A 26,622-nucleotide genomic window follows, 5' to 3' on the forward strand; every position below is an offset into this window, starting at 1 on the left:
CCGGTTCTCTACGCTCCGCAAGCGAATTTTGACTAACATCCGCACTAATCTGTACTTCCCACTCCCGGCTTCAAGACTTTTCCTGAGTTGCACCAATTCTCTGGAATGCTCTACCCCAAGAAATTAGGACTAACCACAACTTACACAGTTTTAGGCGCTCCCTAAAAGCACATCTGTTTAAGGCGACCTATCACGTTCCCTATTCAAAGTTCTTTCATATATAGCCCATTCAATATGTCTCTGAACCTAATTCTCCATCAAACTCCACGGCACCCAAAAACACTACAAATATTGGCTGGTGACGAGCTCATGCAGCCTTTATCTATCTCCCATTCCCACAAGATGGCTGGACCATCATTGTAAATAAGCCCCTGTACTTTGCGTCACCCCCACCTCATTGTAGACTGTAAGCTCTTATGAGCAGGGTCATCATTATTTTTGCTTTAATTATTGTATTATCTTTAACTTTGTTTCTTATGACTGTTGTATATGAACCTCTGAATTGTAAAGCGCTGCGGAATATGTTGGCACTATATAAATAAAGATTATTATTATCTTCACCCATGTTATAATCGCAGTAATCATCCATACTTCCCACCCCGGTTTACTAACATAGTAAAAATAATTTGTAGTTATGATCCATCATATGCTATTCACCATTCCCACTGCCCCCACTATTTTTTGTCACAGACAGTAACTATAATTACAAGCATTTATAATCCAACATATGCTCTTATTGTGGATTCATACTGCAGGATTATCGATTCCTAATATTCATGCCGTGTAAACAGGCTGCTAATCACCTGTTTAGTGAGCAAAATTCTAGTTTATTGGGCCAAATTTTTTTAAGTTGGCTTAAAAACAATCATTCTAGGCAACACATCATCCTTTGCAAACAGAGCATGTGCTGCCAAGAACAATGACAGTCTATGTGCTCAGAACGATCTATAGTTCTTGTGCATATTAAAGTCGGTATAACCAGGTTACTGAATGACCTCTGATAGGCTACATTTAATTTAATGGTGCAAGTCGGCTAGTGTAGACCTTTAATGCCCTCCTTTCTGGCACTCATACAGTAATAATGTTTTATTATTGAACAACTACAATGCTGTCTGTTAATCCTAAAGGTTGATAAACTTGAACATTTAAGAAACTAAAAGTGAGGTTTTGCCTTTCTTAGGAGAATATTGATGTGCGTATGATTATAGGGCAACTATTAGGCTATGTGCCCACGATGCAGAAATGCCCTGGATTTTTCCTGAGCGTTTCTGCATCTCCCTGGCAGAAAAAACGCATGCGGATTGTACATGCAGATTGTACATGCGGATTGTACATGCGTTTTTCCTGCCAGGGACAAGCGGATGTGAAGCGTTCTTCACATGCATTTCCGCATGCGGGTTGACAAGCGCTTTCCAAGCGATATTAGCATCACTTGGAAAGTGCTTGACAACTTGGCCACACTATATAAATCCATGAAAACGGCATGGATTTATATACTGTGACATTAAGAATGGTAAAAAATAAAAAATATATACTTACCTTCTGATGGCTCCCGAAGTCTTGCTTCGCTCCGTCCTGGCTTGCCGGCAGCTCGTGCTACACTGAAGGACCTGCCGTCACATGACTAAATGACGTCAGCGCAGGTCCTTCAGTCCACCGCGAGTTGCCGGCAAGTGAAGACAAGTGCACCGGGGGCCATCAGAAGGTAAATATAACATTTATTTTTTATTTTATTCTTTTTTTACAGGTTCTATGGTACCCGGGTCCAGAGGAGAGTCTCCTGTCCTCCACAACCGGGTACCATCCGCACATTGACACGCATGGATTCCACATGTACAGATCCAGTGATGCGTAATCCATGCGTTCCAATGAAAGTCAATGGCGGCGAAAACGCAGCACTTCCGCAAAATAATTGGTAGTGCTGCGTTTTTTTTTCCGCAATGATAATCCGCAGCGGAAATTTCCGCAGCATGTGCACAGCACATGCGGATTATCATTGGGGAACATGGCAGGCCTTCTACCGTGCGTTTTTTAAGCATTTCTGCAGCGTTTTTGCCGCTGCGGAAACGTTTAAAAAACGCATCGTGGGCACACAGCCTTAGTGTGCAGAATTATTATGCAGCTAAATGAAAAACATACATTTTTCCATCTCAATTGTTTATTTTCATTTGTTAAAGTGAGAATAATAACAAAACAACCCAAAATATTAAAAGATACATATCTGTCATTTTAAAAAATATATCAGTGACCAATATAGAGCCCCCTGCTTCCTTTCAATAACAGTCATAAGCCTTCCATCCATGGAGTCTTTCAATTTCTTAATCTGTTGACGATCAACTTTTTAGGCATCAACAACCACAGCCTCCCAGACACTGTTTAGAGCGGTGTACTGTTTTCCTTCACTGCAAATCCTCACTTTAAGAAGGGCCCACAAGTTCTCAGGAAGGTTTAGTGGCCATGTCATAATTCTTTCATCTTTAAGGTCTTTACTGGCCAAGCAGTGGAGACTTTAATGCATGCAATGGAACATTGTCCTGCATAAAAATAATGGTTTTCTTGACAGATGCATACTTTTTCCTGTACCACTGCTTGAAGAAAGTGTCTTCTAAAAACTGGTAGTAGATTTGGAGTTGATGTTGAGTCCAGCTTCAATCCAAAAAGGTCCAACTAGCTCATCTTTAATAATACCAGCCCATAGCAGTACCTTTCTCCACCTTGCTGGCGTCTGCTCCTTTACCTTGACCATGTCTTTGAGCTTCGGCCATGTCTTTGAGTACTGAACACCTTTTACTTCTGGGCCTCCAGGGAGGTTGCAGTTCTGGAATATGACAGCACTGGAGGATATTGGGCTCCTGGTCACTTCACGTTTGATTCATCTCAAATCTTTGGCAGTTTATATCCATCTTTTCTATTCGCATCAAAACTTCTCTTGGTTCTGCAATCATGTAGCACCCTGAGGACTCGGCTGCTACAGGGGTATTACACCTCAAGCCAGAGGTGTGGTATTCCACTCCCGGGTAAGGATGGAGTGTGGAACTGAGCTAGTAGGCTGCATGCACTACATACATCCCATTTCTGGGGGACAGAACGACGGTACTCCCACCAGTTTATGTGCAGGTACGACAGCGTCTGTCCCTGGCTGGAGTGGGAGGGGGGTGGAACATCCCAGTAGTGTAGGGGCAGATAGGGGGAGTAGTCTGGGTAAAGATAGGAGCTCATTGGGTGCTGGTCACCTGAGCTCACACATAGAGGGAGTATATAAGGTGGGCACCATCTTAGAACAGGGTTCAGTTCAGGCAGGAGGAGAAGAGCAGAGGAGCTCAGCCAGGAGGGCTGACAGGGAGCTGTGGCTCCGGCTGGGCCCAGCTCCAGAGCAAGGCCTGCAGAGAGAGAGAGAGAGGAGTGAGAAGGACCCAGAGAGGACACAAGAAGGAACCCCAAGATCCCAGAATAAGGACAGAAGGGTGAGGGGTTGGCGAACAAGGGTACCGGAACCCAAGCTGGCAGAGGCCAAAACGAACCTTAACCAGGAACCGGAGGTTGTGGGCAGGATCTGCCACGACCCTCACCAAATCCACTAGAAAGGCACACCGAGCATAGGGTCAGGGAGCCCAGAGGAGGCTTGACCACCAAGAGACCCGAGGGAGCCGGCCAAAAGTGGATCCCTGGTGGGAACGGCCAGAGGAAGGGAGAGTCAGAAAGGAGCTCAGGACCACGCTCCAGAATTGCCTGGGGGTTGGCCGAGTCCAGGACCTGGTGGACGCAGCACGGCTCGGGTGGTCACTCAAGGCCAGAGTGACCAAAAGAACACCAGTAAGTAAAAGCCCTGAACTGCATCTCCTGACTCTGAGTCTTCCCTTCTGCATCTTCACAACCCCCATCATCTACACCTTCTGCCCTGAGGCCATACCCCTCCCGTTGGGGGTTATACCATCACTGCTGCACATATACCACCGGCCTCAGTGGACTGCTCTGCAGCGGCGGCTTCAAAGCCGCACTCAACGGGTGGCGTAGTCGACAATCAAGTTAACATCTACTGCCATAGACTGCCACTTAGTTTGACACCCTGGGCACGGACCGGGTCACCGCCACAAGGACTACTACCGCCATCGAGATCCGGCTCCGGGTATCCCCCACAGCACTGGCCCAGGGGGCGCGTCAACTTTTGGCGTAGTCGGCAGGATTTCGTGCCCGCAACCACCGGGTACTGCGTGCCTGAAAAAGAGACTTTAAAACTTACCATCCGTGAAGTTTTCCCGCCATCGGTGAAGATTCCCGCCATCCCGCGCCATCTTCAGCCTTCTTCCCGCCATCGGTGAAGATTCCCGCCATCCACGAAGTTTCCCGCCACTGGGAGACGATTCCCGCCATTTCAGAAGATTTCCCGCCCTGGCAGAGCGGACGCCATTATGGGCGTGCCGGAGGGTGGCAAGAGGCCACCTCCCATCGTGGGCCAGGTCAAGGAATGGCGCCAAAAGCGGAAACAACCCCCACCAGCAGAGACTGTGATGTTAGAGATGTCCATCAGCGTGAGGGGACTGCCCCTGGAACTGACAATCACCAAGTTACCCCAGGACCGCCCTGAGTATGGGCGTAGACAGAACAAAAGAGAGAAGATGGGAGCAGCTTGGAGGAGTCTGGAGGAGCCGTACCCGGAGATGGAGGGAGAGGCAGGCAGCACCGACCCAGTGGTCAGGAGCCTGTTGCAAGCGACAACCCCAGAAGGCCTGGTGGAGATCCTGGCACAGCTCCCCCGAGACCGGGAGCGTGCACAGACCGCACTGGAGGGCTTGGCTCAGAGGATGGCCCGAGTGCAGCGGGACGTACTAGCCGCATGGAGCAGAGAGATGGCCCAGCAGGCTGGAACCCGCCAGCGGAGCACACCACCTGCAACGAGGAGCACGCCTGCCCCTGAAGAGGATGCATAAGGGACGGAGGCCGGAGACGACGCCGCAGAGGGAGCTGAAGAGACGGAGGCAAGTAAAGGGGACGTCACTACCCCAAGCCCAACCACCGTAAGCCTACCCCCGCTCCCCGTCGCAGAGCCCGAGACCCCACTCACCACTCACGTTGCCGCACCGCTACCGCTCCAGACTAGGCCCCAAAAGGAAGCCGCGGCCGCGCTCCCCGTGACGTCACGCGCCTCAAATCAGAGTGCGACCAAGCAGGAGACACCACCGGCCTGGTCGCAAGGCCGAGTACCCCCGGGCGCCGCAGTACCAACAGCGCCCTCTACCTCCACTGAGCCACCGGCCTGGTCGCTGGGCCAAGTAACCCCGGGCGCCGCCGTCTTCACGGTGCCCTTTACATTCAGGGTGCCCCAAGCCTGGTCGCAAGGCCTGGTGAACCCGGGCGCCGCCACCACAACAGCGCCCTCAACTTCCACTGCGCCACACCTGGGTGAAGACCTATTTGCCCAGCACACATGCCCGGATGGGCAGCCCTTTGTGTGGCCACCGGAGTTCCACCATCCCTGACTTCGGAAAGAAAGACCTCTGGATGAGCCCCTGATCCCGGCTCCGGCGCCCGTCAAGATGACCCCGCTCTCGTTAGAGGAGGCGCAGTTTGAGTGGGACCCCGCAGGAGGAGACCTCATCGGGTTCACTCAAGAAACCCGGGCGGCTGCAGCGGAGCGTGCAGAGTGCTGCCGCCAGCAGTTGGAAGCCTTTGACCGAGAAAGAAGAGAGAGGCGGGTCCGCGAGCAGCGGCTGCAAATAAAAAGTGCAGAACAGAAGAGCCGGACCAGGAGGAACCCCCGTGCAGCCCACGGTCCCCGTGCCACCGGGACTGTAATTAAATTCCAGTTGCAGCACGGTTGGGGCTTCATTCGAGATCATCACACCCCCGGCGACGTCTTTGTGACCAGAAGAGATGTCGAGTCCCACCTACCGGAGGGACACAGAGGTCGTGACCTATACCTGGGTGATGAGGTCACCTTCACCCGGCACCAGTGTGCCAAAGGACCCTATGCACTTCATGTACATCGCCTGACGGAAGAGGAGTTGCGGTGTGAGGAAGGTCAAGAGGACCCAGACGGGTCTGAAGCCTACCCTCAGGAAGGAGCAGGAGGGCATCGTCACCATTAAGAGGTGAACTGAAACTGTAAAATAGTTACCCGTAGGGTATATGCCATGCTGCTAAGTTAAAATATAGTCCCCGTTGGGACCAGTGAACTGTTCCAGTGTGTCCCATCTCCCCACAGGCTGAGGACTGTGAGCAGCCATCCCTTTTCCCCACTGGCCGAGGACTGAGAGCGGCCATACCTCCCCTTGTATATAGTTGCGCTTCCTAAGGCGCCCCCTACCGGTTTTATAGGAAACTGTTGTTTTTACTACAAGAGACTGTTGCACTTTACCCGGTCACAAGTTGCACCGTGGCCGGAGGAACAAGAATGTTTACTATGAAAAGTTTTATATGAAAAGTTTTATGCTGATGATATATATATAGTGTTTTATATGTTTATGATGTTGTTGAAAAAAATTTGTATGTTTGTGGATGTTTTTATTCTTTTACAGCCCGAGGACGTGCTGTGATTTACCAGGGGGGAATGTAGCACCCTGAGGACTCGGCTGCTACAGGGGTATTACACCTCAAGCCAGAGGTGTGGTATTCCACTCCTGGGTAAGGATGGAGTGTGGAACTGAGCTAGTAGGCTGCATGCACTACATACATCCCATTTCCGGGGGACAGAACGACGGTACTCCCACCAGTTTATGTGCAGGTACGACAGCGTCTGTCCCTGGCTGGAGTGGGAGGGGGGTGGAATATCCCAGTAGTGTAGGGGCAGATAGGGGGAGTAGTCTGGGTAAAGATAGGAGCTCATTGGGTGCTGGTCACCTGAGCTCACACATAGAGGGAGTATATAAGGTGGGCACCATCTTAGAACAGGGTTCAGTTCAGGCAGGAGGAGAAGAGCAGAGGAGCTCAGCCAGGAGGGCTGACAGGGAGCTGTGGCTCCGGCTGGGCCCAGCTCCAGAGCAAGGCCTGCAGAGAGAGAGAGAGAGGAGTGAGAAGGACCCAGAGAGGACACAAGAAGGAACCCCAAGATCCCAGAATAAGGACAGAAGGGTGAGGGATTGGCGAACAAGGGTACCGGAACCCAAGCTGGCAGAGGCCAAAACGAACCTTAACCAGGAACCGGAGGTTGTGGGCAGGATCTGCCACGACCCTCACCAAATCCACTAGAAAGGCACACCGAGCATAGGGTCAGGGAGCCCAGAGGAGGCTTGACCACCAAGAGACCCGAGGGAGCCGGCTAAAAGTGGATCCCTGGTGGGAACGGCCAGAGGAAGGGAGAGTCAGAAAGGAGCTCAGGACCATGCTCCAGAATTGCCTGGGGGTTGGCCGAGTCCAGGACCTGGTGGACGCAGCACGGCTCGGGTGGTCACTCAAGGCCAGAGTGACCAAAAGAACACCAGTAAGTAAAAGCCCTGAACTGCATCTCCTGACTCTGAGTCTTCCCTTCTGCATCTTCACAACCCCCATCATCTACACCTTCTGCCCTGAGGCCATACCCCTCCCGTTGGGGGTTATACCATCACTGCTGCACATATACCACCGGCCTCAGTGGACTGCTCTGCAGCGGCGGCTTCAAAGCCGCACTCAACGGGTGGCGTAGTCGACAATCAAGTTAACATCTACTGCCATAGACTGCCACTTAGTTTGACACCCTGGGCACGGACCGGGTCACCGCCACAAGGACCACTACCCCCATCGAGATCCGGCTCCGGGTATCCCCTACAGCACTGGCCCAGGGGGCGCGTCAATCATGCCCCGATATCTGAACAATTTCAAAACTGTTACATCTCTCTGTAAGACTTTTAACAATTTTTGACTTTTCAGAGTCAGATAAATCTCTTTTTCGGCCCATTTAGCCTAAGGAAAACAAGCTGCCTAAAAATTCTGCAAGGGCGTTGTATCCTTAGGTCTCACCTTCTTCCTTACACAAATACATCACCCGATCTACTTCATCCAATAAGCAGTCAAGTATATACAGCCTGGAGTGGGAAAATATGCATAAAAATGAGGATATAGTCAAAATACTCACCTAATAATTCTGCACATAGCATATTATTTAATCCTATAATCATATTTTGTGTTAACTACATTTACAAATGATACCTTGACATAATTGGTTTCGGGGTTGGACTGGGACAAAAAAGCAGCCCTGCCACACAAACCGCACCAGCCCACATACTATAACACTCCCCACCCCCAATCAGTGAGTTTTCCTATACTTTCTCATGCCCCTCATCACTCTCTTAAAGGAGTAAGGCATCTTTCAGACGTCCTGATATTTCCAGTACCAGAAAAAACAGTACCGGAGATATCCATGTCCGTGTGCTGCCCGTGTGTCGCATCAGGAGCACACGTAATGGCGCCTGGGAATCAGTGTACAGTTAGCGCTGTTCCCGGCGCTGCGATCAGCACAGCAGGGACAATGAAGAGAGTAGTAGTGTCTGCTCCTGCAGTGTCTGACTGTAAAAGTAAGAATAAAACAGAAAAATCCTTATACTCACCTGTCTTAAGTGTCCCCCCTGTAATCCATGCGACCGATCAAGCCGAGGAGCTGGGTAGAATGACTAATGCAGCGAGCGGGCCCCTGGTCTGTGCTGAGCTCAGTGAGTGACAGGACACCGCTCGCTCAGCACAGCCCCGGGGCCGCTAGCTGCAGGAGTCATTCTCCCCGGCTCTTCGGCATGATTGGTCTCATGGATTACAGCGGGGGACACTTGGGACAGGTGAGAATAAGGATTTTTTTATTTTATTCTTATTTTTACAGTTGAAGACAGTGGAAGCAGACTACTACCCTAATCATTGTCCCTGCTGGTGCTGATCGCCGCGCCGAAAGGTGACTATGATGAGGGCAGCGTTCAGCACCCGGCACTTGGGAACAGCGCTAAGTGTACACTGATTTCCAAGTGTTTACACGGACTCATTGCCTTGAATGGGTCTGTGTGATCTGTGCTGCCGGCCAAAAACAGACATGTCTACGTGTGGATCATACAGACACATGGTGCGTGGAAACACACTGACATGTGCACAGACCCATTCATTTGAATGGGACTGCGTGTGTCAGTGTCTCCGGTACGTGTGGAAACTGTCACCACACATACTGGAGACACTGACGTGTGAAAGACCCCTTAATTGAAGAACCACATGTGAATGGCGCAGCAGTGCGCATGATCCACCACAGCTGCATTTACATGGTGCTCTTCAGAGACCTGGTTCTCTGGATCATGGGGGTCCCAGGATTTGGACCTCCAACGATTGGAAAGTTCTCCGGATAGAGTTTTACTTGGAATAATCCATTTAAACGGGTTTTCCAATATTTATTTTTATTTTCCCATAGCAATATTGAAAATAATAAACCAATATTAACCCTCCCAAAGTCTAATGTTGCCTCTCCGGCAACAGGACTGGAGAAGTGGTACTGTGCAGTGTATATGTACGGGACAGGAGGGAGTGGTACTGTGCAGTGTATATACAGGACAGGAGAACTGGTACTGTGCAGTGTATATATACAGGAGAGTAGAACTGTCTCTGTGCAGTGTATATATACAGGACAGGAGAAGTGGTACTGTCCAGTGTATATATACAGGACAGGAGAAGTGGTACTGTGCAGTGTATATGTACGGGACAGGAGGAGTGGTACTGTGCAGTGTATAGATACAGGACAGGAGAAGTGGTACTGTGCAGTGTATATATACAGGACAGAAGAACTGGTACTGTGCAGTGTATATGTATGGGACAGGAGAAGTGGTACTGTGCAGTGTATATATACAGGACTGGAGACGTCGTACTGTGCAGTGTATATGTACGGGACAGGAGGAGTGGTACTGTGCAGTGTATATAAGGACAGGAGAAGTGATGTACAGTGTATATATACAGGACAGGAGAAGTGGTGCTGTGCAGTGTATATATACAGGACAGGAGAAGTGGTACTGTGCAGTGTATATAAGGACAGGAGAAGTGGTGCTGTGCAGTGTATATATACAGGACAGGAGGAGTGGTACTGTGCAGTGTATATAAGGACAGGAGAAGTGGTACTGTGCAGTGTATATAAGGACAGGAGAAGTGGTGCTGTGCAGTGTATATATACAGGACAGGAGAGCTGAAACTGTGCAGTGTATATATACAGGACAGAAGTCACATCATAGCCCTTATAGAAGTCATATCATATAGCCTATGCCTATGATATGACTTCTCTAAGGGCTATATGATATGACTTCTATAAGGGCTGTATGATGTGACTTCTATAATGGCTATGATATGACTTCTATACTCAATCCCTAAAGAAATCATATCTTCTCTTGGCCAAATAATCTCATTGTGCAGAACTGTCTGGAGGACTTACCATTTTAAGGGGAAACTATAATTATCATTCATCAGTCCCCAGCCCCAGAAGTCAGCCCCCGGCCCCAGAAGTCAGCCTCCAACCCCAGAAGTCAGCCTCCAGCCCCAGAAGTCAGCCCCGGGCCCCAGAAGTCAGCCCCGGGCCCCAGAAGTCAGCCCCGGGCCCCAGAAGTCAGCCCCGGGCCCCAGAAGTCAGCCCCGGGCCCCAGAAGTCAGCCCCCGGCCCCAGAAGTCAGCCCCCGGCCCCAGAAGTCAGCCCCCGGCCCCAGAAGTCAGCCCCCAGCCCCAGAAGTCAGCCCCCAGCCCCAGAAGTCAGCCCCCGGCCCCAGAAGTCAGCCCCCGGCCCCAGAAGTCAGCCCCCGGCCCCAGAAGTCAGCCCCGGGCCCCAGAAGTCAGCCCCCAGCCCCAGAAGTCAGCCCCCAGCCCCAGAAGTCAGCCCCCAGCCCCAGAAGTCAGCCCCCGGCCCCAGAAGTCAGCCCCCGGCCCCAGAAGTCAGCCCCGGGCCCCAGAAGTCAGCCCCGGGCCCCAGAAGTCAGCCCCGGGCCCCAGAAGTCAGCCTCCAGCCCCATAAGTTAGCCCCCAGCCCCAGAGATCAGTGCCTGGCCCCAGAAGTCAGCCCCTGGCCCCAGAGATCAGCACCCAGCCCTAGAAGTCAGCCTCCAGCCCCAGAAGTCAGCCTCCAGCCCCAGAAGTCAGCCTCCAGCCCCAGAAGTCAGCCTCCAGCCCCAGAAGTCAGCCTCCAGCCCCAGAAGTCAGCCTCCAGCCCCAGAAGTCAGCCTCCAGCCCCAGAAGTCAGCCTCCAGCCCCAGAAGTCAGCCCCCGGCCCCAGAGATCAACACCCAGCCCCAGAAGTCAGCCTTCAGCCCCAGAAGTCAGCCCCCAGCCTCAGAGATCAGTCCCTAGCCCCAGAAGTCAGCCCCCGGCCCCAGAGATCAGCATCCAGCCCCAGAAGTCAGCCTCCAGCCCCAGAAGTCAGCCCCCAGCCCCAGAGATCAGTCCCTAGCCCCAGAAGTCAGCCCCCGGCCCCAGAGATCAGCCCCTACCCCCAGAAGTCAGCCCCCGGCCCCAGAGATCAGCACCCAGCCCCAGAAGTCAGCCTTCAGCCCCAGAAGTCAGCCTCCAGCCCCAGAGATCAGTCCCTAGCCCCAGAGATCAGTCCCTAGCCCCAGAAGTCAGCCCCCGGCCCCAGAGATCAGCATCCAGCCCCAGAAGTCAGCCTCCAGCCCCAGAAGTCAGCCCCCAGCCCCAGAGATCAGTCCCTAGCCCCAGAGATCAGCCCCCGGCCCCAGAGATCAGCCCCTACCCCCAGAAGTCAGCCCCCAGCCCCAGAAGTTAGCCCCCAGCCCCAGAGATCAGCCCCTGAAGTCAGCCCCCAGCCCCAGAGATCAGCCCCAGAAGTCAGCCCCCAGCCCCAGAAGTCAGCCCCCAACCCAAGAAATCAGCCCCCAGCCCAAGAAATCAGCCCCCAGCCCAAGAAATCAGCTCCCGAGGAACCAGAAATAAGCCCCCCCCCAGCCCCAGAAGTCAGCCCCCAGCCCCAGAAGTCAACCCCCCAAAGCCAGTTCTGCACCAGGGGAGGGAATCATTAAATATTTAAAATGAAACTTGTTCCTGGGCTGGGAAACACTCACTGACCCAGTTTGAATTTTCACAGCCGAATCGCCGATAGAATCACAGCACTGGAGTGGCGGCGGTGCAGGTAGGAGAGCTCCCTGATACTGACTCTGGAGTCCGCACCAACAGCTGCAGCTGCCGGCTGTTCACCTCCCACAGAGAACGTCCTGACGTGCCAACGTCAGCACTCTATTATGTGCGCAGCGACGCAGCGGTTCAAATATTGAACTCTGCGTGTGCGCTCAGCGTGCACCTAATACCGCTGCGACTGTGCCTTTAGATTTAAAGAGGCCAGCGGCCGTAAAAATGGGGCGGTGTCCGAATGAGCGGGCGCTGCTGCCCACTATGCATGACCACATAGCAGCCCAGCGGGAAAATGCCCGGTTGGGCAGATCAGTCCGGGCCTGTGTGGTTTTCATGTACACTATTCTATACACAGCTCTTGTCTATATTTCCTATAGGCACTACCATATACTTAGCAATAAATCCAATTACATATACTGTATATGGTAACTGCTATAAAATATGCTGGATATCTCAGAAAAATGAGAGAAGTACACTGGTTTGATCCTTGCAGTAGGCTATAATCCAAATAGCAGGAGAGAAGAAGAACTTGACATTAAAATGCCAAAATTGCCAAAGTGACATCTTATTGTGATGAATCTTCATAAATATATCTGTTACAAGTTATTTTTATGAACCCTCTGTATAGTTTAACATAGCCCTAATTGTGTAATGCTTTAACTATGTAAAGAGACTGCATTACATACCTACCATGTCTTTCCTACACATTATAGACTCATGAGTTGTCAAAATTCCAGGCAGAACTCCCTGGAAATTCCTCGCACTCCTAAATCGTTTTAAGATGACCATATGACAAGTGTGAAATCTCTAGATTTTTATTTAACATCTACCAGAGATAAAGTTTGGCAAAGTAGTGATGATGATATATATCATATAACAATCTTTTCTTCATTCCTTTAATGACGTGAACTTAATGCAAACATCATAGCTACTAAAGCAACATGGTGCAGCGTTACTTATGTCTGAAGGTTGGACACAGCTTTCTGGATAAGGTTACCACAGCCTTTTCGTTACCATAATGAAACTAATCAAAGCAATAATAAGCAGTGACTACTAGTAAACCTTTACATGAGGATAAATAAGCTATAAAGTACTTGAGATCTCAATAAATATCTAAAACAACAAGTGGGTGGAGGTAATAGTCTAAAAAGCATGGCAAGATAGGGGAAGTGGGGTATGTATGTCACAATAAGACTTATATAACTACTTGGTGGCCATCATGATGGGCTGATGATGTTGGCACCCCATGGTACACATCTGTGAAGTATCTCTACATGCAAGGAGGGTGCTGAGGGCATGTCAATAACCATGAACTAATTTTTGCTGGTTCACCAGTAAAGTCAACTGGTTGCTATTAAGTTGAGCATGTTGTGACACGCAGAAGTAGTGCTGTTGCTTCAAAAGCATCCAGCAACTGTTACAAATAACACAAGCACAGGAGACAGGAAGTGTTGTGCTTCAGAAGCCTCCAGCAACTAAAGGGGTTAACACAGTCACAGGAGACAGGGAGTGTTTTATCAGAGCCCCAGAGGGATTGTGGGGAACTTGTTATTAGAGTCTGGCTGAAGCCGAAGAGAAAGGTGGTGTGTTATCTGGATCTGACAGAAGGCAACTGAACAGGATTCAGATCAGGAGAGAAACTAAACACAGGTCAGATAAACTCCCTGAACTAACAAGGCAAAGTATTATCGGGCAGGAAGATAAGGACTGGAAGGAATTGTGTCACAGGGATCATCTCCCTCATCATACCCTCCCCCTCCATCTCCATGCAGGATAAAGAATGCTGAGCACTATTGTGTCCTTGTGAAGGAAAAGCCTGTGGTTGTGTATGCATAGAAATGTGCTGCTAAGAGATCTAATCTATGCTGAATTATGCTACTGAAGAGACTGTAATACTGTGCCTTGTGAAGAAACTACTGTATTGTTACTGGAGCCGGTTGCTCAAGAAACTCAGACTGTACTGTTATGAAGATTGTTGCTGTAATATCCCTAAATTGAACTGGCCGTGCTTCAGATTAAATTCCACTGAAACTGTTGAAAAAGACTCTTGTCATATGTGTCTGGTCAGCAACTGAATCTATCAAGTGCCTGAGAGAAGCTGCAGCACATGGTCTATGGTCGTCCTGAGTAACGGTTCCCCCAGGATTCCAAAGAATTCATGAAACCTGTCTCTCCCCTATCTGAACTTAGCAGTGTGCATGTAACAATGTGTTATATGCCACTATTATAGGGAGTAGTCAATATGTAGTGCTGTGTGTTAGCATGTCTGGTAATCACATATGAAGCCCAGCATGATGGCAGTATGTAGTAGTATAGTTAAACTGGTTGCAGAGAACATTTGTGGACTGCCGGAGTGAGGTAATATGTGCTGTGAGGAGATGTGGTTCAGTGGCTTTTGGCCTTTTCCAGCAAGCTTGTTTCTGAATGCAGTCATAGTCCAGACCCCTACAAAGCAAGCTCAGACTAAGATAGGTGGAAAGTTCCCCTGCCTTTCTCATGCCTGAGTCCAAACATCTGCGTTACTGCAAGTTACTGAAACTGCCAAGCTGTGTGCCAAAGTCTGTAATTGCCAAGCTGTGTGCCCAAGTCTATAACTGGCAAGCTGTATGCCAAAGTCTATAATTGCCAAGCTGTGTGCTCAAGTCTATAACTGCCAAGCTGCGTGCCCAAGTCTATAACTGGCAAGCTGTATGCCAAAGTCTATAATTGCCAAGCTGCGTGCCCAAGTCTATAACTGCCAAGCTGCGTGCCTAAGTCTATAACTGCCAAGCTGCGTGCCCACATCTATAATTGCCAAGCTGTATGCCCACATCTATAATTGCCAAGCTGTATGCCCACATCTATAATTGCCAAGCTATGTGCCCAAGTCTATAACTGCCAAGCTGTGTGCCCAAGTCTATAACTGGCAAGCTGTATGCCAAAGTCTATAATTGCCAAGCTGTGTGCTCAAGTCTACAACTGCCAAGCTGCGTGCCCAAGTCTATCACTGACAAGCTGTGTGCCCAAGTCTATAACTGCCAAGCTGTATGCCAAAGTCTATAATTGCCAAGCTGTGTGCCCAAGTCTATAACTGCCAAGCTGCGTGCCTAAGTCTATAACTGCCAAGCTGTATGCCCACATCTATAATTGCCAAGCTGTATGCCCACATCTATAATTGCCAAGCTGTATGCCCACATCTATAATTGCGAAGCTATGTGCCCAAGTCTATAACTGCCAAGCTGTGTGCCCAAGTCTATAACTGCCAAGCTGTGTGCCCAAGTCTATAACTGCCAAGCTGCATGCCCAAGTCTATAACTGCCAAGCTGCGTGCCCAAGTCTATAACTGCCAAGCTGTGTGCCCAAGTCTATAACTGCCAAGCTGCATGTTCAAGTCTATAACTGCCAAGCTGCGTGCCCAAGTCTAAAGCTGCCAAGCTGCGTGCCCAAGTCTATAATTGCCAAGCTGCGTGCCCAAGTCTATAACTCCCAAGCTGTGTGCCCAAGTCTATAACTCCCAAGCTGTGTGCCCAAGTCTATAACTGCCAAGCTGTGTGTTCAAGTCTATAACTGCCAAGCTGTATGCCCACATCTATAATTGCCAAGCCGTATGCCCACATCTATAATTGCCAAGCTGTATGCCCACATCTATAATTGCCAAGCTGTGTGCCCAAGTCTATAACTGCCAAGCTGTGTGCCCAAGTCTATAACTGCCAAGCTGTGTGCCCAAGTCTATAACTGCCAAGCTGTGTTCCCAAGTCTATAACTGCCAAGCTGTGTGCCCAAGTCTATAACTGCCAAGCTGTGTGCCCAAGTGTATAACTGCCAAGCTGTGTGCCCAAGTGTATAACTGCCAAGCTGTGTGCCCAAGTCTATAACTGCCAAGCTGTATGCCCACACCTATAATTGCCAAGCTGTATGCCCACATGTATAATTGCCAAGCTGTGTGCCCAAGTCTATAACTGCCAAGCTGTGTGCCCAAATCTATAACTGCCAAGCTGTGTGCCCAAGTCTATAACTGCCAAGCTGTGCGCGCAGGTCTATAACTGCCAAGCTGTGCACCATAGACTGTAACCACTAAGCTGTGGGCTGTAACCTGTCAAATTATGTACCATAGGCTGTAACCACCAAGCTCTGTGAAAATCTTAGGACTCATTGTCTATAAACATTATGATTTGTGCCCCAACTGACATAGTGTTAAAGGGGTTGTCCACTACTCAGACAACCTCTTTTTTCAATCCCTATGTTTCCCCTTTGTAGAATATCAACACCTATACTCAACTCCGTTGCTGGCACCATTCCAGAAATGTCGGCACTGGCTCTTCCAGGGATTGCGTGACATTGTTATGTCATGCGATCCCTGCAGCCAATCAGCAATGGCTTTACTTTCCTCTAATATGGGTGAATCACATACATCCGGAGGAAGTGAGAGCTGCTACTCCTTCACTTCCTCCAAATTCATGTGATTCATCCAGAGAGGAGAGTGAAGCCATCACTGAGTGGTCGCAGGGATCACATGACATCCCTGGGAGAGCCAATTTCAATACTGGCATCAGAGGTGAGTATAAGTGTTATCATTTTATAAGGGGCAAACATGAGGATTGAAAAAGGGTTGTATGAGTAGTGGCCATCTTTCTGAATTGGATGGTACTAGAACTGAGTCAGCCTGTGTGAATGTGCTACCCTCATAAGGGATCGGGCAACCCGCCAAAAGGCCTTAAACCCAACCCTTTTGCAAACAGGTAGTGAAGAAAGTTACTAAGTAATGATTTTTTTCTTAATATTCTTCCTTTTTAATTACTTTTCTTAGGCCATGGCATTGTGTGGAACTGAAATCGCAGCGTCACATCGTGACATAGCACCTAACGACTTCCTATAGTATCACATTGCGACCTCCTGCGATTCAGACACAAAGTCGCAAATGTTTCCAAATGTGTTGGGTTTTCTGTTGCTGGTTGCAAGTTGCATGGAACTAACGTTCCATAGACTTCAATGCAAGTCACACGTCACTGCGACTTGCATGCAACTTCTATGCGATTTGGCCGTTTTTTTAAAACAAAATCATAGTTAGAAACTAGTTGTGTGACAGCAAGTTACAAACAAATTTCACAAATGCAACTTTTCTGAGAATTGCTGTCGCTGTGTTGCCTTATTGTGTATTCTTTAGATATTTGATTTGATGCTTCTAACCCCCAAATTAAAATGCATACTTGAGTTATCCAGCTATCACATGATACATGCTGTCCTCTTATGTGGCAGAAGTCCATAAGGACCTCCATACATGAAATGAATCTTTTAACACCTAGTAAGGAATTCGCTTCAGGTTCTGAATGTAGGGAGGAAAGTGCCAACAAGCCAATCTGACTTATCCAACATAATTAAATATAGAGATGGAGCAGTGATCTACAGCTCTAACTATCCCTAGACTCATGCCATGATTTTGATGTTTGAAGACTTCTACAATTAAAAGACCCATAAAAAAATGGTCATATTGATAGAAGAAGTTACAGGTGGTGGGGGTACACTGTGAAAACTATTTATATCACTCATTTCAGACAAGTTGAAGGCTGACTCGTTTGCTCTTGACATACAGTATATTTTACGTGTTCCTTTCTCTAAGAAGATTGAGAAGATTTGTACCTCAACTTTGACCCTTTAGAAATGTAAAAGAGTTATTTTATTACTTTTTAGATATCTTTATTATTCCATAGTACATAGAAATACATAGAGAAAGGAGTTTGTTAACTTCCCATAAATCCACCCCTTCCGCTTCACTGAAAAGTTCTCAAAAATCTGGAAGCCATCATATGATTTTTACTAAACTCGGTATGAAAAAGAATAGTCGGTATGTTAATTGTGGGTAAATATGGAATACATATCTATATTTCTTCATTTTCCCTCTATCCTGGGGCAGCAAGAGATGGAGGTGGGTCTATGGGAACTTAATATAATACTTTTTCTTTGTATTTGTGTTGTACTTATAGAATTAAAACTTTTATAATTCTAAAAGGTTAAAATTAAAGGTACAATTCTTCTTAATCTGCTTAGAAAAAAAAAATCCATTTCATAGACTTCTGAAATATATGTCAAGAGCACATAAGTCCGCCTTCACCTCGTCTGACATCAAGTGATTAAATTAGTTTTCACCCCCACTACATCTGTCTATTAGATATGAAAGACCCATACAAAAAAATGTTGTTTAGCTTATATGCTTGTTATTTTTATAATGAAAAGTTATAAAATGTAGTCAAATACTATTCATTTTTAGTTTATTTCTACTTGCCATCAGTGAATATAAATTCTGCTGGTAACTGAAGCTTTGATACGGTGTGTCCTGTTTAGATCCTCTGGCAGAGTAGATGCTCGGAGGCAGCAAGAAGAACGTATATGGTGGTAATTATAACCATACAGTTTAGAAAGCAAATAGCAATCATATAGCTTTAATGATAGATTATGTCTTTATAGAATTTGTAAAAGAAGTAGGAATGCAGTAGAATTCATTATAAGCAACATTAGATGTAACCCACAGGGAAATTGTACCCACTGCCCCCTTCCACCCCGTGTATTATAAGAACTGAAACAAAACAAAAAGTAACCAGGTTATACTCACAGGACAGTTATACACTCTTGAAAGACAGATTCCTGGATAGTATGCATCTGATTTCCCTCCAGGTCTCTAAGAACAAGAAAACTATAGTTTAACAAGAACATTATTACTTACTAGGGTAGGATGTGGGGAGAAAAGCAATGTACGGTGAAAACCAATGTACGGTATACACATGTGACATAATCCTATTTTTTGGGACTCTTATACATCATGCATTAAAGCTATATGATATTTTCTTTGATTACTTTAGTACATTAAAGGGGTTGTCCACTGGCGGTTCCAGACCGGTTCACGAACCAAGACGACCAAAGGATTGAAAACAGTGGCCCATGGGTTGAATGATGCCCTCCACCTCCTGGGGACCCGATATCACCGCTATATGCATTCTCTGCATGCAGATAGTGGTGAATACGTTAGTGTAGGATGCACTTCTTCCATCAATCAGCGTGTGTGACTGAGACAGCAGAGACAATGATGTCACTACATCACGTCTGCTGTGCGGAGAGTCAGTGCACACAGCAAAGACCGATGCAGAGCGCCGGGGGAATGGAAGCAAGGTGAGTATTTGTTGTTTTTTAAGGCTATGTGGAGGCGCATGCTGTATATAGGAAACTACTGTATGTTATGGCTCATACTGTATTTAGAAAGGCTATATGGAGGCTTATACTGTATATAGAGGTTATGTGAGGGCTCATACTGTGTATAGGGGGCTTTGTGAGGGCTCACACTGTATAGAAGGGCTGTGTGTGGGCTCATACTGTATATAAGGAGGCTGTGTGGGGGCTCATACTGTACAGTATATCGAGAGGATAAATGGGGGCTCACACTGTAAATACAGCCTACATGAGTATATACAGCTTACTGAATATAGGAGGCGATGTGGGGGCTCATACTGTATATATGAGACTGTGTGGGGACTCACACTGTATAAAGGGGCTGTGTGAGGGTTCACACTGTATAACGAGGCTATGTGAGGGCTCATACTGTATATAGGGGCTATGTGTCGGCTCATACTGTATATAGAGTGGCTACATGGAGCTACTACTGTGTATAGGGAGCTATATGGGGGCTCATACTGTATGTAGAGAGGCTATTTGGGGGCTCATACTGTATATAGGGGCAATATGAGGGCTCACACTGTATATAGAGGGCTATGTGGGGGCTTGTACTATATTTAGGGGGTTGTGTGAGACCTCATACTGTATATAGGAGGCTATGTGAGAGTTCATACTGTATATAGGGGACTGTGTGTGGGATCACATTGTATATAGTGGGCTATGTGGGGGCTCACACTGTATATAAGGGCATTGTGAGGACTCATGCGGTATATAGGGGGCTAATACTGTAGGGGTACTGTGGGGGTTTATACTGTATATACATGGACTATGTGGGGGCTTATACTGTATGTAGGGGGCTGTGTTGAAGCTCATACTGTATATACGGTGTGTATGTGGACTCATACTGTATATATGGGGTTGTGTATGGGCTCATATGGTATATAGTGGAGTGTCAGCATGCTTAATTCTGCTCAATAGTAAGTGATATAATTATTTTATATTAATATTAATTGTAATTAATAAGTTAATATTAAAGGAGTTGTCCACTACTAGGACAACCCCTTCTTAGACTAAATGTTCGGCCCCGATAGAACAAAAAAATACAATACTCACCTCGTGTGCCGGCTCTGTTCCAGCGGTGTCGGCACTCGTGGTCCTTGGGCTGCAATGCGGCGGAATGACACGTGATTCACGGCGCCCAGTCAGCGCTGGCATCAGTATCCCCACCTTCAGACAAACCGAACATGAAGAGGAAATCAGGGCTGCAGCTGATCTCAGACTTCCTCTTCATGGTCAGATTGGCTGAAGGCGGGAACAGTGACGCCAGCGTTGATTTGGCACCGGGCATCACGTGTCATTTCACCGCATCACAGCTCTGGGACCATGAGTGCAGACAACGCTGGAACGGAGTATAGTTTTTTTTAATTTTATCGAAGCTGAACATTTAGTTTAAGAAGGGGTTGTCCTAGTAGTGGAGAACCCCTTTAATATTGATCAGAATTAATTTCAGCCTATTGGTTTGGCCCTCGAAAACAGTCATGGTCTCTCCTGTGGCCCCTCGGAAAAATTAATTCCCCACCCCTGCTCTAGATCATTAGATAAAAGAAACATTAACCATCATTAACCACCCCACTTGAATACCCAGCATTACCAGGGAAACAAATTCCCTCGCACCACCAGAGATAGTTAGACACTGTAATTCAGGTTCCATGGTGCTGTGATTTGATCACTGTTTTGGCAATGTGAGGTAGTGTTACCTAAGTATAACATTGTATATTTCTTTGGCAGTGTATGATGGTAAAGGCTCTGTATACCTCTATTAGTTAAGCAGCTGTATAGCAGTATTAACAATATATGACACATAAACCAGTATTTGGCACTGGCAGTTATATATTCATAAGTGCATTTCACGCTATATCAACTGCATACCCTAAGGTTGGCCCTAATTGATTGCTTAATACTCACTTAAAATTATTCAAATAATACATCACAGTAATATAATAAAATATCAATTGGAACCTTAATATAATTATTGACTTAAAGGAATTTTTCCCTTTTAATAAAGTTTCTACCTTGGCTGCAGTTTTGTTTAATAAAAACAAACCATGCTGATCTCATCTTCACCTGGTCCATCGGCAAGTCTCTGCCACTGCTCACAGTGTCTGACATCGGCTGTGGCACTGACATCACATTTTTAGTGCACTACACAATGAGTTAGCTCAGTGACTCTGCCAGGACAGATGGAATGCCCCCTTCAGAACCACAGAGCTCATTGATTATCTGTTGTACAGTGAACATAACGTCAGTGCCACAGCCAATGCCACTGAGAACAATGGTGAAGACTCACTGGAAAACACAAGGAAGGTGAGTAAGATTGTTTTTATATACCAAGTGGTAGCCAGTATAGAAACTTAATTGGAAGGGAACCACCCTTTTAAACCCTTCACGACCATAAACGTATCTGTACGTCCAGGTTGGGAAGGACTTCCCGACCTTGGAAGTATGGATACGTCCAGGCAATTTGCAGTTCAACATTATAAACTTCTGTGAAGAACCTGGGGGTTCAAGCTGCTCACCACACATCTAGATACATTCCTTGAGGGGTCTAGTTTCCAAAATGGGGTCAATTGTGGGGGGTTTCCACTGTTTAAGCACATCAGGGGCTCTTCAAAAGCAACAGGGCATCAGCTCTCGATTCCAAACAATTTTGTGCACAAAAAGTCAAATGGCGCTTGTTCTCTTCCGAGCCCTACCATGTGCCCAAACAATAGTTTTCCTCCACATTCTGGGTATCGGCGTACTCAGGAGAAATTGAACAACAAACTATATGGTGCATTTTCTCCTGTTACCCTTGTGAAAATGCAAAATATGGGGCCAAAATAACATTTTTGTGGGAAAAATGTGATGTTGTTATTTTCACAGCTCTACGTTACAAACTTCTGTGAAGTATCTGGGGGTTCAAGGTGCTCATCACACATCTAGATAAGTTCCTTGAGGAGTCTAGTTTCCAAAATGGGGTTTCTTGTGGGGGGTTTCCACTGTTTAGGTACATCAGGGGCTACCAAAAGCGACATGGCGTCCGCTCTCTATTCTAGCCAATTTTGCTCTCAAAAAGTCAAAAGGTGTTCCTTTCCTTCCGAGCCCTGCCATGCACCCAAGCAGTAGTTTTTCCCCACATATGGGGTATCGGCATACTTGAGAAATTGCACAACAATTTTTTGGCTCCATTTTCTCCTGTTACCCCTGTGAAAATAAAAAAATTTGGGTCTAAAGTAAATTTTTTGTGAAAAAAAGTTAAATGTTTATTTTTTTCCTTCCACATTGCTTCAGTTCCTGTGGAGCACCTGAAGGGTTAATAAACTTCTTGAAGGTGGTTTTGAGGTGCAGTTTTTATAATGGTGTCACTTTTGGGTATTTTTTGTCATACAGGCCCCTCAAAGTCACTTCAAATGTGATGCGGCCCCTAAAAAAATGGTTTTGTAAATTTTGTTGGAAAAATTAGAAATCGCTGGTCAACTTTTAACCCTTCTAACTTCCTAACGAAAAAAAATTATAGTTCAAAAATTGTGCTGATGTAAAGTAGACATGTGGGAAATGTTATTTATTAACCATTTTGTGTGACATAACTCTCTGGTTTAAGGGCATAAAAATTGAAAGTTTGAAAATTGCAAAATGTTAAAAATTTTCGCCAAATTTCCATTTTTTTTTTCACAAATAAACGCCAGTCATATCAAACAAATTTTACCAACATCATGAAGTACAATATTTCACGAAAAAACAACCTCAGAATCAGTTCCAAAGTTATTACCACATAAATGGACAGTGGTCAGAATTGTAAAATTTGGCCTGCTCATGAAGGTGAAAACAGGTTTGGGGGTTAAAGGGGGTTAACCACATCTGGTATTAAGATGGGAATGTCTACTAAAGATATGACTTAGTGGCGTGACTAATAACCCATTATAAATGTCAGTAATATGATTTTTTCTCTAAGATCAAGTTCAAGTAAAACTATGTCAAGTTTAAGTAAAGCTACCCATGGAGGCACTATAGTATTTAGAACTACCACCACCTGGAAGCCACAGACCGTGTACCCGAGAGCTCTATAGGCCTCCCAAGATAGGCCTCCTGATTATAATATATATATATATATATATATATATATATGTATATATATATATATGTATATATATATATATATATATATATACACATACATACACACACTGTATATATGTTGTATATATAATATATACCGTATATCTGCCATATAGATCGGGAAAACATGAGCTACAGATAAGGGGTGCACACCATATGTAGCTGACTAGCCACACTGCAGCAGCCATGCTGGATATAAACTATTGAAACAATTAGTTTAAAAATAAAAAAAATCTCTAAATAGTAATGTTAACAAAGGATACTTACAGCCAGTTAAGACGAGGCATTTCTGCACATAAGGAATTCTTTGGAATTTCACTAATGGAATTGTTCAGCATGTATCTGATTGAGAACAATAAAATATTACTATAATAATAGTTATGACTTTAATTCATTGCAAAGTCCACTGAAAAATGTTAATCCCACTGATCAAGGTCATCTCTTACTGAATGCTTTGGTGAATGTAGAGGAAGAGCAGCCAAAGATTTCTCAAAGTTAATAATAAGTGATTTCCTATTTTCTTTGTGCCGCTAACAAATTTAAGAAATCAATGTAAAGTATAGAATTTTCTCTTATCTGTCAAAACTTTAAGAAGTTAAGAGTAAGTATTCCTTGTGAATGGAGCTATATTCCCTCATGAGTTAGCTCGATCTTCTCTTATAATTAAGAATAAGTAAAAAGACTTACAAGAAATACAGAGAACTCAGTCCTGTGAATGCTCCAGGGTTGATGTTAGCAACTTTGTTATTATCTAATATCCTGCAAGAAAATGTGAAAAAAACAGATATAAATAACTCTGAAAAACAAAAGTATTGGAAAAATAGTTTTGGATAAAAACACCTATGATCAACAGCTGAATATGTAGCCTAAAAGAGTGTGGTAAGGTATCTGACCAAGGAAAGGGAGTAATTATTTGATTCTTCCTACATAACATTATCAATACTAACTTACAGTAGTCCTTCTTAAATGAAACAGATACTTTAGTGATTAAAGAGAACCTGTCAGCAGGATTTTGCTAAATAAACTACAGGCAGTGTCATGTTGGGGCTGCCACACTGATTAAAATGATACCTGAGGTGAAGAAATCCATCTTGTAGTTCTTGTGTAATCAGTGTTTGCAGTTTTGAGTTAATGATATGCCTGTGCTCCGGGGCAGGACTGTAGGCAGGGTCTTATCCTGGTGCTCTAGGCCAGATCAGGAAGAAAAGACCTGACCACAGGCCGCCCCTGTCTTTCCGGCTGGCTGTCTATGAGGAAAATACTTGTGCTTCGGGGCGGCCTGTGGTCTTATCTTGCTGATTTGGCCTAGAGCACCAGGATAAGACCCTGCCTACAGTCCTGCCCCGGAGCACGGGCATGTCATTAATAGAGATGAGCGTTGTTCTACTCGAACTGTTCGCCAATCTCAAATTCGAGCTGTTTTGGGCGGTGTTCGAGCCGGTCGGCGAAAACGAACAATTTGAGAAAAATTCGGCTGTTCGAGGTTATGTTCGATAACTGTTCGTGCACCAAAATCATAACTGGATTTTTTCTCAGTAATGATGAAAATTAATGTTAATACGCAGTTTGAGTGTACAGCGGGGCGGGGGGAGGGGCAGGGGATGGATCTCTGCAGGAACAATGAAGATCTCCATTTTTTTTTCTCTTTCCCGCATTTGCAGTGGGGAGGTGCAATCTGTCAGCCTATCAGCAGCGCACACACGGAGCGAAGTGCTTTTTTTCACACAAGCAAGGGCATGTGTGATTGGCAGTGTATGTCACATGTCCTTGCCCTATAAGACCAAGCCATTTTCCCCGTCGCCACCATTTTCTCACTGCTGCAGCTGCGTGTTAGACGGCACCGCTGTTGCTGTGTGCGCTATACCTTGTTAATTTCAAGCCAATTTTCGCACAAATATACAGATAGCTTGGGAGTAGGGAATAGTTGTGATTGCAGTCCTTTTAAGGACTAGGTTACAGCATTTCCTACGACTTTTATCAGGCAGGTCTGTGCTCTTAAATAGATAGATTGTGGGAGTAAAGACTAATTGTAATTGGAGTCCTTTTCAGGACTAGGTTACATCAGTTCCTATCAGTTTTTGCCAGGCAGGTCTGTGCCAGTGCTGTGCAAGTTTTTTTCACAGCATTTGGCTGAATCTAGCAAAGCTAATCCTTTTTGGCCTATTGCAGAGTGTGTTAGTCAGTGGAGTAGCCTATCTGTGTTGCAAGATATACCACCTGTGTATAGAATACCAATTTTTTTACTGCACCTAGTGAAGTAAAATCTTTTGGGCATAGCATCATTCTATTAGTCCATCTATACTGACCTCCATCAGGTTGCAAACTGAATATAATTTTTTTCTGCATCTAGCTCTGAAAAAATATTTGGGCTTCTAGCAGTGTGTGGGACTTGGTCTATTAGTCCATCTATACTGACCTCCATCAGGTTGCAAATTAAAAATAATTTTTTTCTTCATTTAGCTCTGAAAAAATATTTGGGCTTCTAGCAGTGTGTGGGACTTATTCTATTAGTCCTTCTATACTGACCTCCAGCAGGTTGCAAATTGAATATAATTTTTTTCTGCATCTAGCTCTGAAAAAATATTTGGGCTTCTAGCGGTGTGTGGGACTTGGTCTATTAGTCCATCTATACTGACCTCCATCAGGTTGCAAATTAAAAATAATTTTTTTCTGCATCTAGCTCTGAAAAAATATTTGGGCTTCTAGCAGTGTGTGGGACTTGGTCTATTAGTCCATCTATACTGACCTCCATCAGGTTGCAAATTAAAAATAATTTTTTTCTTCATTTATCTCTGAAAAAATATTTGGGCTTCTAGCAGCGTGTGGGACTTGTTCTATTAGTCCATCTATACTGACCTCCATCAGGTTGCAAATTAAAAATAATTTTTTTCTGCATCTAGCTCTGAAAAAATATTTGGGCTTCTAGCAGTGTGTGGGACTTGGTCTATTAGTCCATCTATACTGACCTCCATCAGGTTGCAAATTAAAAATAATTTTTTTCTTCATTTATCTCTGAAAAAATATTTGGGCTTCTAGCAGCGTGTGGGACTTGTTCTATTAGTCCATCTATACTGACCTCCATCAGGTTGCAAATTAAAAATAATTTTTTTCTGCATCTAGCTCTGAAAAAATATTTGGGCTTCTAGCAGTGTGTGGGACTTGGTCTATTAGTCCATCTATACTGACCTCCATCAGGTTGCAAATTGAATAAAAAAAATTTCTGCATCTAGCTCTGAAAAAATATTTGGGCTTCTAGCGGTGTGTGGGACTTGG

General features: G+C 46.0%; 1 protein-coding gene across 1 annotated transcript in view; it reads right to left on the reverse strand.

The window, feature by feature from the left end:
* Positions 1 to 26,622, reverse strand: part of LOC141154650 (relaxin receptor 1-like) — a 382,748-nt gene that overhangs the window by 79,300 nt on the left and 276,826 nt on the right. The window contains exons 8-10 of the mRNA XM_073640924.1: positions 24,037 to 24,108; positions 23,617 to 23,691; positions 18,641 to 18,706 (exon numbers count right to left, since the gene is read on the reverse strand). Of these exons, the coding sequence (XP_073497025.1) occupies positions 18,641 to 18,706; positions 23,617 to 23,691; positions 24,037 to 24,108 (213 nt within the window). The remainder of the gene's footprint in view (positions 1 to 18,640; positions 18,707 to 23,616; positions 23,692 to 24,036; positions 24,109 to 26,622) is intronic.

The sequence above is a fragment of the Phyllobates terribilis genome, unplaced genomic scaffold (genome assembly GCF_046119375.1).
Source record: "Phyllobates terribilis strain yellow unplaced genomic scaffold, ASM4611937v1 Scaffold_7__3_contigs__length_470593459, whole genome shotgun sequence".
Taxonomy (NCBI): domain Eukaryota; kingdom Metazoa; phylum Chordata; class Amphibia; order Anura; family Dendrobatidae; genus Phyllobates; species Phyllobates terribilis.